General features: G+C 35.4%; 1 protein-coding gene across 28 annotated transcripts in view; it reads left to right on the forward strand.

Annotated features, from left to right (window-relative positions):
• The first annotated feature begins 3,647 nt into the window (after positions 1-3,647).
• Positions 3,648-13,178, forward strand: part of LOC125683222 (nck-associated protein 1-like) — a 38,794-nt gene continuing 29,263 nt past the window's right edge. For 25 of the 28 annotated variants that reach the window (XM_056140384.1, XM_056140376.1, XM_056140389.1 and 22 more), the window contains exons 1-8: positions 3,657-4,046; positions 7,273-7,383; positions 9,107-9,193; positions 9,564-9,620; positions 10,087-10,229; positions 12,014-12,104; positions 12,347-12,484; positions 13,035-13,083. In XM_056140384.1, the coding sequence (XP_055996359.1) occupies positions 3,942-4,046; positions 7,273-7,383; positions 9,107-9,193; positions 9,564-9,620; positions 10,087-10,229; positions 12,014-12,104; positions 12,347-12,484; positions 13,035-13,083 (781 nt within the window). In that variant the 5' untranslated portion in view covers positions 3,657-3,941. Of the gene's footprint in view, positions 4,047-7,097; positions 7,209-7,272; positions 7,384-9,106; positions 9,194-9,563; positions 9,621-10,086; positions 10,230-12,013; positions 12,105-12,346; positions 12,485-13,034; positions 13,084-13,178 lie in introns of all 28 variants that reach the window. The other 3 variants (XM_056140377.1, XM_056140379.1, XM_056140378.1) reach the window with 2 other exon arrangements.

The following is a 13,178-nucleotide window of genomic DNA, read 5'->3' on the forward strand; positions in this document are numbered from 1 at the left end:
GGCTCTTCGATTCCGATTATCGATTTTATTTTTCATAATTGAATGCCGCCTGCACTAATTAATATCTAATCTGAGATTCATCTGACTGTTAATTTCACTTTTGTATCGAGACATGTGCAGGAGAGAGTCAGAGTGGACTCCACAATGAAAAGTGGGAATTCAGTGACACCAGCTAGTGTGTATACTGCACATATCCATAAAACTAAATAGAAATAACCCCAAAAATAATATTAAACATTTATTAACTACATGTAAATACCGATTATATTAATCATTGATCGATACAGTTCTTCTGATTATGACCGATTATCGATTATGAAATTTTTCCAATTTTCCAACATTAATCTTGACCTTCCTCAGCACAAGACATCTAGACTTTCACAACTTCAACTTCATGCAAGCCCAGGAAACACTGTTTTCTAATATACATGTAAATACATATGTAAGAATTGCCTAGCCTATTTATGGACTGTTGTCACTAAGGGGCTATCCTTGAAGCTTCTCAATGGCAGTTGGCCCTCTATTCTCCCTCTCTGCTGTTCTGGTCACTATAATTTAACCATAATGAACAAGATTGCAGAGATAGCACATCCTGTATCTAACCCTTCTCCACCATCTGCCAGAATGTTGGGTGATCATCCATGATAAATCAGATCTTTATCCCTTGAAACTAATGCTAGACAATTCTTTGGTACATGGTATAACTCCATTGCAAGCCTCAATCACTTTGTGTGGGACAGATCCATTGGCATTGACCAGGTCCAGCCATACTACAGCAAGGTTTTTCTTGCATTTGTTGACCTCCTTAATAAACTGGTTAGTAATGCTTGTGTGGTCAATTCACCTGTCCTGGAGAACCCTGATATGCCTTTTTTCTCCGTTGTTTGCTTTGCCAATCCTGATGGAAATATTTCCCCTTTTACGTTGAGCAAAGATACTGTCCTAAACTGGTTGATCATCTCAGTGTCCTCCTCCTTTGGGACAAAGTATTTCTCCATCCCTTTCCAACATGATAAGATCCCTCTCCTTCAGGTCATTCAAAACATTTGTCATACGGTAGTTTCCTTGGTAACTGGGCACTTCTTGTACACAATGTATCACATCCCATTGGGCCCTAGAAACCTAATTTTGCTTTCTGGACTACCTCCTTCACTCCTTTTATGTTGGGTCCTTCATGTCCATCACTGGCTTGCATGAATCCACTTCTGCCTCATGTGGGCATAGGTTGATTAATTAATTGTTAAACGTCCTTCTCAAGAATATTTCACTCATATGGAGACGTAACCATTGGTGGTAAAGGGCTGCAAAATTTAGGCCCGTGCTCAGCGCTTATGGCCTTTGAGCAGGGAGGGATCTTTATAATGCCACTCGTGCTGTGACATGGGACCTCGGTTTTTGCAGTCTCATCTGAAGGACCGCCCCATTTAGTTGCCTCTTACGACAAGTAAGGGGGTACTGATGACTGACTCTAACCTGGTTCCCCACAGGATTGTGGGCAAGGCTAAGTGGTTCTTCAATATATGGATCAGAGTACACTGCATGCAAAGATATATGTCTCAACTTTTTCCTTGGGACAGTGAAGTCTCCCTGACCTTTCTTCCCCTAGGAGCCCTCTCATAAAATTGAATGGGTCCTTAACAAAATTTGCCTGTTCTTCTTCCTTCACTTCTTTGGTTCTCCATATAGCCTTGAAAGCCCTGATCTGATATCATCTGTCAAAAGAATTATTCCTACTTTCTCCCAATAATTAAATTGGTCTTCTGAACTGTTTAAATTTCCTTGCTGGCATTCCCTGATCTTCTTTCTATTCTGTTCTATGACCACCTTGATCTTTCTTACCTCCGTCCCAAACTGCTCCTTTCCTATGTTGTACACAATGTTGATCAGTATCTCAGCTCTCCTTTCAACCTTCCATTTTACTGTTGTCGTGGGGGATTATGCAGAAACCTTCATCAAAACTGCTCCACATTGCCTTGTCTTAATGTCCTTTAGGCCATAATATTCTAATTCTCTTTGGTTGTTCTGCTAAGTCTGGCTTGCCCAAAGTTTCTTTATCAATTGGCTTTTGCTGTCATGGGATGACTCGGACACATAGATCCAAGTTCCTTGGCCTTGGGTTCTGTGCATTGTGTTTGGGTCGTCACATTGGGCAGCCACCTATCATTCCATTGTCACTGGTCTTTGCCATCCAGTCTTTTCTGCAGTCACTGGTTGCATGCCTAATATGTTCTTAATAGAAGATAAAAATCTGTATGCCTATCACTCTATGCTCCATTCCTAGTGCACATTTCATGATCTGCCTGTTCCAACCATCATCTGACCAGATGGTTTTCAGCCTTCCTTGGATGCTTTGACCATGGACCTAATACGAGATTTATCCGACAGCTCTTAATATCCTTGCTTTTACATCGTGGCATGTGCAGTGGTGGTAAGAGTTTGAGGAATCTCAGATTACCCTGGACCATGATATTCTACAGTTGGTAAGTCAGCAGTGGAGGCCAATCCACTATTTGTTGCTTCCAGAACATATTGTCTCGACAGTGCCAAAACCAGCACTCGATCACTATTCCACATACCAGGTATCCCAACAGCTTCAATACTGATTATGCTGGGAATCCTCTACACCTGACCTCAACAGGAAACAGCCAAAATTTCCATCTTCAATCTTATAATGCAGTTAAAATGCTGCATATACTTGAGACTCCTCAGTCATGCTCTCGATTTCCCATGGCACATTTCTTTATAGTGACCATTTATACCCTTCATGAAACTTTTCTACTAAAGAGAATATACTGAGCATGTACTACCATGGGAAGTATCACCTAAACAAGAGGCCCATGGGCCACATTGCTCACCTGAGTCACCTTGGCCCATATCTAAAGATTTTCCCTAATCTATGTTTGCGTCTAAAATTTTGATCTCTATTGTGGCCCCAACTTACCCGTAGGGGCTATGATTTAAATTACAAACTTGAATCTGCACTGTGGCAGGAAACTTTTGACATGTAAATGTAACGTAAACTTCTACTGCCCAAATGGTTCTTGAGAAGAAGATTTTCTCTATATATTTGTATGTAAAACTTTAATCCCCTATTCCCCTGGGGGCCATATGATTTTAATAACAATTTTAACTTTATCTGCACTGTCAGGAAACTTTCGTGTAAATATAAACTTCTCTGGTCCAGTGGTTCTTACGAAGATTTTCCCTATATATTTGTATACAAAACTATAATCCCCTATTGTGGCCCATCCTACCCAGGTCCCCTGGGGGCCATGATTTTAAAAACTTAAATCTGCACTATGTCAGGAACCTTGCATGTAAATTAATTTGTACTTTTTTTGGCCCAGTGGGTCTTGAGAAGAAGATTTTAAAATGACCCCACCCTATTTTTACATTTTTGGACCCCCCCCCCCCCCTTTAAAGGGGACATGGCCCTTCATTTGAACAAACTTGAAAGCCCTTCACCCAAGAATGCCTTTTCCCAAGTTTGGCCCAGTGCATGGTTCCAGAGAAAAAGTTGAAGAAAAAAAAGTTCACAGACAGACAGACAGATGAAGGACAATAGGCGATCAGAAAAGTTCCCCTTTAGCTCAGGTGGGCTAAAAACGTCTAGATCTACAAAAATAAAAAAAAAATTTGGTCGGGTTCGATGTTTAACGAAATTAAAAAAAAGTCATTTTCTTCAGAATAATTTTTCAAAAAAATATAGAAATGAAAACTTGGTTTGTTTCAAATGTTTAAAGAAGAATTTATTCAACTGAATTTGCTGGTCGTATATATATCTTACCATATCGGCATCCTTCCAACGATTTAGTCTTTAGACCAACCCGGTCGTCCACAAGCGGAAGTGGATTTTAATACAGGAAGTATACAATGAATGATGAGGATGAAAACAAACTGAAGTAATATTTTGATTTATACACATTCAAACTAAAGCCAAAATGTCTCGTGCGATGGTGCCTAGCCAACAAAAGTTGGCGGAGAAGTTGACGATCCTAAACGATAGAGGAAGGGGGATGCTAACACGAATATACAACATTAAAAAGGTGTGGCCATATACTCGAATTTCCTCGATATTGTTTCTTTTTTATTTTATTTTTAACTTTTGAAATAGAATTATCTTAAAAAGTTAATGTGTAATGATATTTTAGTATAAATCAGTGATTCTTGTTAAGAATGCGGATTATTGAACTGTACAGTAAAATTTAATTAGATAGCATTATCAAATTATTTCATCAATTTCCACTTGAAAGGGAAATCCATGGAAGTCAGAGACTAAGATTCGAAAAGGGGTCATGGTTAAGACCAATATTTTCAATTGGTTTAAAATATTTCCATATGTTTATAAAATGTGATTGAGTATACTTATCTTCTTCATTTCCTAAATTAGATTTGCCATAAATTTTCAATTTGTAGGTAAAATGTACTTGACTTAAAATAAATTGTAAGCCATATTTAAGTCAGAAGTCCATTTGTAAGATAGGTTCCTGGTTTAAATGTGTCTTATAATATCTCTAAAGATCTGAGGACTGGACATTTTTTGTCCCATTTTTGTTTTTGTTGTTGAGTTTTTGAAATTAAAAAAAAAAGTAAAGTTTAAGTATTGTACTTCAAATTGTCTGCCCTGTTGACGGATGGACAAGTGATTATAATCTGTATTTGTTAATGTTTACGGTGCTATCATTGAGGTGAGCGCAGCCTGTGTATCCTTTATGTAGAGATTTATCCATAACAGAAGGTTATTTGGACGTGTATGGACATCCGTCAAAACATCTTAAGACAACTTCAAACATTTGATCTACCTTTTCAAATATTTTGGAAATATGATGCATTTGATGTACAAACGGTACTATACATTGTGATGTCATATTCAGCTTTGCTGTGATCAACAAAATGTATAAGGTGTAAAACAATATCTATATCAAATTCTCAATCTAAGTGTGCTCAATATGACTGATTTTGAACTGAATAAAATTCAGAAATATGGTTGTTAATACTGTTATGTCAGATATAATTGTTTTTAACACAAATGAATAGTTTGGGGTTTTCCAAATGTGTTGGTTGAAGAAAATTCACTTAAATCCGATTGGAATATTTTAAATTGATGTCATGATCATGTATGGTTAAAAAAAGTACCGCCATTGAATGATGAAACATTTGGGATATTGTTTCTCATATTGCTTATGTTTTTACAATAAATTAAGTTGATACAGAAATATTTAGCATTTAATCATCACAGTCTGTAGCAGCATTAAGTCACCTGGATATTTTAGATTTATTTAATGATGTGTAATTCCATAATGTTATCTATGTGTTGGAAAAGTCTAAATGCCCCATTCCTGAATGTTAGTCAGTGGAAAAATCTTGGTACGAGTTGTGCAGGTGTGTTACAGCGGCATTTTGCATTAATCATGTGACTTGAAAAAAAAGTGGGTAAATGATGTAGCCCAAGCTTTGAATTTTGAACTAATTTTTTCTTATACATGTGTTACCATTAGAGCTTGCTGCACTCACTATCAATGATAAAATTATTTATATTATATATTATATAGGAAAACGGCAAATTTATAATAAAGCATATAATTATGTATATGAGATGCAATACAATTATTTTAGATCCAGGTCAATTATTTTTTTTTTCATATCAAAGCTCTGAAGAGATTAAGAACAGAGGGGAGATGAAATTCATGTTTTTTTTGTTGTATAAACTTGTTCTACTGAGAAAAATTAATTAATCTTAGAAATTAATATTACTTATCTCGCCTGCTATTGCAGATGTCAGTAAGTATATACTAGTAATTGTCCTGTTGTTTCCCTGGTGGCCATGCAATCACTAGCATCAAAGTCCTTCCAATGTTTAGTCAACAATTATTTTCTGAAGTTTCATTTTATGTTAAGTTTTATGTTTATGTATCTTTATCATTTCACTTCTGCTGGGTTTTTTTCTTCTCTTTTTCATGTGTTTTTTTTAAAAGAGAAACTGTTGCATTTTCATACAAACTTTTGTATCGCTGTCATGTGATCAAACAATCATTTATGTCTTTTGGTTTAATCTCAGTACTGTGAAGCTTCATATGTTTTTGTAAATGAAACTGAAACATTTGTTTTGAAAATTTATATGCCATGTTCAAAGTTGTAGATGACCATTTTCTCTACTCTGTGCGTGATGTTCTGATTTCAGATTTACTGTCCCCACAAAAAGAAGGTTCCTTTTCTAATTTTTGGTTTTCTTGCATGTATTAATTTGATTTTTTGGGAAAGATTTTAATTATTACATTGCAGATTTGAATTAATTAAGAGAAGCAAATATGTTGACACAGAATTTTTGCACAAGCTGCAGAATTTAAGTCACTGGAGCATGAGTTGATTGATTTCACATACAGACGTGATGAAATTAACATTGATTAGATAGATCTTTTTTTGATATTTTAATTTAACAATTTCAGAAGTCAAATGTTATGAAAAAAAAGGAAGAAAATGTTTTGTTTGAACCTAGAAATACATATAATGTGAAGAATTGAAAAAAATAATTATGAAACTCTTTTTCATTTTGTCTGAGAGAGTGGTAACCTGTTTTATTTTTACATTATGGCCCTTTTCCTTCAAATGATAATCCATTATATAGACCAAGCTTGAGAAATTGATTTTGTTGCATTGTTTGAATTTTTCCTTTTGCTGAATATTTAAGAATGATGCCTCCAAATTCCAAATTCCAGTATCATATCAAAGTGTTTGTGTTTTATTTCTTATTTTGCGGTTTATTACACAAGATGATACATTATGTACCGGTTTGTCCTTCCCAGATGGTTAAAGTTCTTTATTCTGCTATTTTTTTTAAAGTTGCCTTTTCTTTCCATTTGAAAATACATTTAAAATGCTGTGTATGCTATATAAGGCTTTGTCAACATATATTACTTGCAGAATATCCATGTAATTCTATATGTAATAAATCAGATGCATATTTATGCGCGTTTAAAAATTTCATGAGAATGACTCGTGCTGTATTTTAACACTTTTCATGTGTAACTACTCAAATGAAAAATATTAAAGCAATTGGATATTTTCATTTCATCATACCACATTTCTGTCTTTTTAAGATGCTTGGGAACCCTGACAACAAGCCAGGTTTTCTTACAGATAAATCTTATGAACCGGTTTACAGATATTTGTTAAGGCGATTTCCAAACGTGGACAGCAAGTCGAGCACAGTAAGTGAACAAGGGTTTTGAAAATGTGATTTAACACTGGTTTTACTTTTCTTTTGATTTAAAGATGCTCACGAACACAGACAGCAAACCAGCATTTCTGTCCGATAAAAATTTGGACTCGGTCTTCAAGTACCTACACAAGAAATTTCCCAACATAGACAACCATGCGGGGGCCGTAAGTGGCTAATCGCCTACTGCATGTCCCATTCCGTAGATCTTTTATATTTATTCTGCATCATATGTACACTTAGATGAACACGAGACATCTTGATTCTCTTTATTTGCTTCTTCACATTTACAAGTATCCTTCACTAGTTTCAATGCCCATGTAATATGTCAGCAAACCAACTCCAAGTGACATGCTGGTAATATGTAATGAATGCATTGTACTATACTGTATGTGCAGATAAGTCCTTTCAGTCTTGGTACATGAAAACTTATGATGTTTTAGAGTTTGCATGATGAAAGTCATGAATGTTGAATAACCCAGGATATTTGAATAGTTTTTGCATGAAATTCTTAAATTTTCGTATTACCTCCAGTTGGATGGATGCATATACAGTGGCCATGATGATTTTAATGTTGTTTTTTTATGGCGTGCATATAAAATTAATTTGCCCTTAGTGTTTTAGTAGATAGATATGGCCTGTTTAAAAGTAGTTTTGATTTTTCATTCCTGGGCTTAAGCAGGTTCTGGAATTGTACTCTCATACATAGGCATGAACAAGATTCAGGTTGATCGCATTGTTGATTTAGATCTCATAAAATACAGAAAATGTTAACATGTGCATTAGGAAGGGAGAAAATGCAATCCAAACCCGGGCCCCCTGAATCTTTAGTCAGGAGCTCTACCAACTGAGCTAACTGGCCACCAACAATTGAACCCGGCTACGTAGTTCCCATCTATAAATCAGCTAGTATGTGTCTATCAACAACTTGGATCTAGATCAGTTTTTCTGAGAGTATTTAACCCTACAGTTTTCAGACACAATCTGCAAACAAACCTCATTGAAGCCTTTCCCATCCATATGACCACTTGATCAGATTGTAAAGTTTCATGATAAAATATTGCATTGTATCTGCTTTTCAACCTTGAAACATCCTCATTATATATTACTTACTTACTTAGTCCTGTTGTTCCATGAGAAACATAGGCCATCGACGACAGTCCTCCAACGAACTCGATTCTGGGCTGCTTTGGTGCCGTGCTCATTATATATAGGTTACACGAATTGTTTGTAATGCTCTGCCTGCTATAATGATGAGTGGATTAATGCTTATTCCTCAATCAAATTCTGGAATTGTATTCTCATACATAGGCATGAACAAGATTGTACAAGTAAACTGTTGTCAGATGTTAAACTGCTTCTGCTTTGCGATTTGGTCATGCCATCTTCAATTTTCTTTTAGATTGTAATGTGTTCTTTGTGTTATGCAAGTATTCTAAAAGACTAAAAACAGTAATTGAATTCAATTGAATTGAAGTACCTGTGGTTAGTAAGATTATGAATTCATCGTGAGATGCAGTACATGTATTTTCTCGCACACTTGAATGTTAGATTATTTAATTTTTAATATTCCATCATGATGAATGCACATGTAATGAGCACCTTTTCATATTTCTGCATGAAATATATTCATCCTTACTTAATTCGATGATAAACAATGACAGCCAATATTCTTGTGATCTACATTATCCATAAACAAGTGTAATACACTGTGATGTTAATTTGTAAGGTGTTGCTACAGCGATTGGATTGTTGGTGAATATTCAAATGAACATGTAGAAGGTACATTTAGCGAGTTTAGGGGTGTATGCATTATACAGAATGATCGTAGCATATTTATATGTACCTTGCTAATTTTGCATTTGATTCTCATGAAACTTTTGATTGAAGCTGCAAGTGATCAACAACATTAAACAGGATGTGGTCAAGTCCCTATCTCTGTACTACTTTACCTTTGTGGACATCATGGATTTCAAGGTGAGTCAGTTGTGGCACTGCAAGGAAAAGGGGTCATTGTATAATGTACATATATATGCTTTTTGTTTTGGTCTGTAAAATTACCTAAATTTACATATATGTAAAAAATTACTTAAATATACATATATGTAAAAAATTACTTAAATATACATATATGTAAAAAATTACTTAAATATACATATATGTACAACATGTATGTACATACATATATTTGTTTAAATATTACATCAATATCTTATTTTGTAATTGAAATTTTAAGTTAACCTCTCATGCTTAATAGGAATCCAGTATATTTAATGTGTAAACTTTATCCTGTATTTTCAGTAGTGAGAAAATTTCAAATTTAACTCCCAGTAATGTTATTTTCCAGGATCATGTTGTGGACTTGCTGACGACAATTGATGCATGTCAAGTTCACATGGACGTTGTAAGTGAATATGATTTTGCCATGTACATGTATATGAACGTATATGATCTCTGTTGAGAGTTTAATTGCTATATGCATTCACATTGTACTTGCATCATGTACCTGGGTGAATTTAAAATGGGACTTATATCACACTTTAATAAAGCTTAAAGGGGCATGGACACGATTTGATCTGAAAATGCTTAATTAAGGTATTTCTAATGGTCAGCAACATTTTTGAATGTCAGTTGTTGAGTTACAAGAGAGATTCAGAGCTCACAATTCCTTGTTATATAAACAAGACATTGTAAACATTAAAAATGGAAAAATGAAATTTGAAAATTTTCAGCTCAAGTTGTGTTTATGCCCCTTTAAAGAAGCAATTTGGAAAGGGATGAGGTCATTTAATTAATTTTTTTTTTTTACTTTTTAGTGTAATATATTTTAAGATGTGAAAGAATTATATGTTCTTTTGATTTTTTGATAGACCTTGAACTATGACCTGACAGTGAACTATCTGAACCTGATTTCAACCTATGTTTCCATAATGATCCTGCTGTCTCGGGTGGAGGACCGGAGAGTGGTGTTATCTCTGTACAGCGTGGCATACGAATATCTTCATGCCTCATGGTAAGCAAGGGAGCACACTCTGAATATCATCATGCCTCATGGTAAGCAAGGGAGCACACTCTGAATATCATCATGCCTCATGGTAAGCAAGGGAGCAAACTGAATATCTTCATGTCTCAAGGTAAGCAAGGGAGCAAACTCTGAATATCTTCATGCCTCATGGTAAGCAAGGGTGCAAACTCTGAATATCTTCATGTCTCAAGGTAAGCAGGGGAGCAAACTCTGAATATCTTCATGTCTCAAGGTAAGCAAGGGAGCAAACTCTGAATATCTTCATGTCTCAAGGTAAGCAAGGGAGCAAACTCTGAACATCTTCATGTCTCAAGGTAATCAAAGGTGCAAACTCTGAATATTTTCATGTCTCAAGGTAAGCAAGGGAGCAAACTGTTTCTACTGTATACTGGGAAATATTTATCACTGTTGTTTTTTTTGTCATCATGTACTTTGGTGAATTTCAAATGGGGCTTATATTGCACTGTAATACAGCTTAAAGAGACATTTTGAAAATCTCATTGTCTCCAAATCAAGACCTACAAGTACATGTATGTCAACAGTCCCATGCCAATAGGTCTGTAAGTAATAGGTATGTCAACAGTCCCATGCCAGTAGGTCTGTAAGTAATAAGTATGTCAACAGTCTCCCCATTCCTTAATTTGACTGCTGTATTCTAGAGAAGAACAGTTTGGCAGAAATGATTTTTATGACTTTGTCAAAATTTATGTTTACGTCAATGTGACTACTGTATGATGTGTGTATGTCAATGTGACTACTGTATGTCTAATGTAACAGTGTGTATGTCAATATGACTTCTGTATGTCTAATGTAACCATGTGTGTATGTCAATGTGACTACTGTATGTCTAATGTAACAGTGTGTGTATGTCAATGTGACTACTGTATGTCTAATGTAACAGTGTATGTCAATGTGACTACTGTATGTCTAATGTAACTGTGTATGTCAATATGACTACTGTATGTCTAATGTAACAGTGTGTGTATGTCAATATGACTAATGTATGTTTAATGTAACCGTGTGTGTATGTCAATGTGACTACTGTATGTCTAATGTAACAGTGTATGTCAATATGACTACTGTATGTCTAATGTAACAGTGTGTGTATGTCAATATGACTAATGTATGTCTAATGTAACAGTGTGTGTATGTCAGTGTGACTACTGTATGTCTAATGTAACAGTGTGTGTATGTCAGTGTGACTAATGTATGTCTAATGTAACCGTGTGTGTATGTCAATGTGACTACTGTATGTCTAATGTAACAGTGTGTGTACGTCAGTGTGACTACTGTATATCTAATGTAACAGTGTGTGTATGTCAATGTGACTACTGTATGTCTAATGTAACAGTGTGTGTATGTCAATGTGACTACTGTATGTCTAATGTAACCGTGTGTGTATGTCAATGTGACTACTGTATGTCTAATGTAACCGTGTGTGTACATCATCATGACTAATGTATGAGGCTTTTCATCCATAACACAAAAGAGCAGTCTTGCATTTTTAAGAAAATGGAGTTGTTCCTCACAGATTGATACTGATTTGTGTGTTTGTAGTGAGTTGTTCCTCACAGATTGATACTGATTTGTGTGTTTGTAGTGAGTTGTGCCTCACAGATTGATACTGATTTGTGTGTTTGTAGTGAGTTGTGCCTCACAGATTGATACTGATTTGTGTGTTTGTAGTGAGTTGTGCCTCACAGATTGATACTGATTTGTGTGTTTGTAGTGAGTTGTTCCTCACAGATTGATACTGATTTGTGTGTTTGTAGTGATCCGTCTTTCCCTCGGCTGGGGCAGTTGGTGATTGACTATGACAGTCCTCTGAGGAAGCTGTCAGAGGAGTTTGTTCCTCACTCTAGGGTAAGAGTCTGCTGAAAACTTCCTCACAAAGTATTCATTGTTTATCACTGGAACATCTATAAAGTTCTTAAAGTTTTAAGGATAGAAATCTGGAGTTTCACAAATTTTGATTTTAAGTAAATAAATCGATGAAAGTTTGATGCACAGTGTTGGAATGAATTTTTTTGTTGAAATGTAGGTTATAAATTTAAGGGATGATTGTGTGTGTTTGAATAAAGTATTTCTTGGTGTTGTATCTGCAGGTGGTGGTTCCTGCCATTATGTCTCTTCACAAGATTTACCCTAAGAGGAACCTCCCAGCTGACCAGATGAGAGCCACCGGCATGCTCAGTCTACTGGCCGAGCCACTGAAAATCATGAATGTTCCCAACACGGACATGGTACTTGTAAACGCGTTGTATTAAACCTATGAATGTTTATTATTGAAGTAAACATTGAGATATAGACAACAACCAGTTCAGTGCATGGCATCTTTACCAGCTGAGATAAATTGTACATTAGGGTATAGTATCACTTATTTTTGTAGGGTCAATTTTTCATGGTTAGAGAAAAAATAGCATATTCTGAAGGTCTCAGATTCCTAAGGGAAGAATGTTGCTCTTTGCTGTTGTTCAGTCTTTTGTTTATGTGTACATGGAAGATATTCGTGGATATGCCTGCAACACGAAAATTAGATGTCAATGAAATTTAGTATACCAATCAGAAGCACTATTTCCATGTTTCTCATTGAATTCCTTTTCCATGACATCTGAATTGGAGGGTTCCTTTGGTGCTGCCCAGTGTTTAGTGTGTTACACCTTGCTTGATGGAACTAACTATGTCTTAAGTGAAATTATTTCAGTAGTATTGTTGATTTCCTCCAGTATTTAGTGTGAGAAAGCTTGTTCTGGTTTGCTTGGAAAGTGATTGAGAACCTCATTTGTTATCTAGGTGCAGTGTGAATACCTTTCACTGGATTCCATGGAGAGGTGGATTATTTGTAAGTACACATAGAATCTTTACTTTTGATAAAAGTTTATTTTTAAGAAAATGCACCAGATGGAAGCAATATTAAAAAATAAATAAAATCTGCAG

Source organism: Ostrea edulis, chromosome 6 (assembly GCF_947568905.1).
Source record: "Ostrea edulis chromosome 6, xbOstEdul1.1, whole genome shotgun sequence".
Lineage (NCBI taxonomy): Eukaryota > Metazoa > Mollusca > Bivalvia > Ostreida > Ostreidae > Ostrea > Ostrea edulis.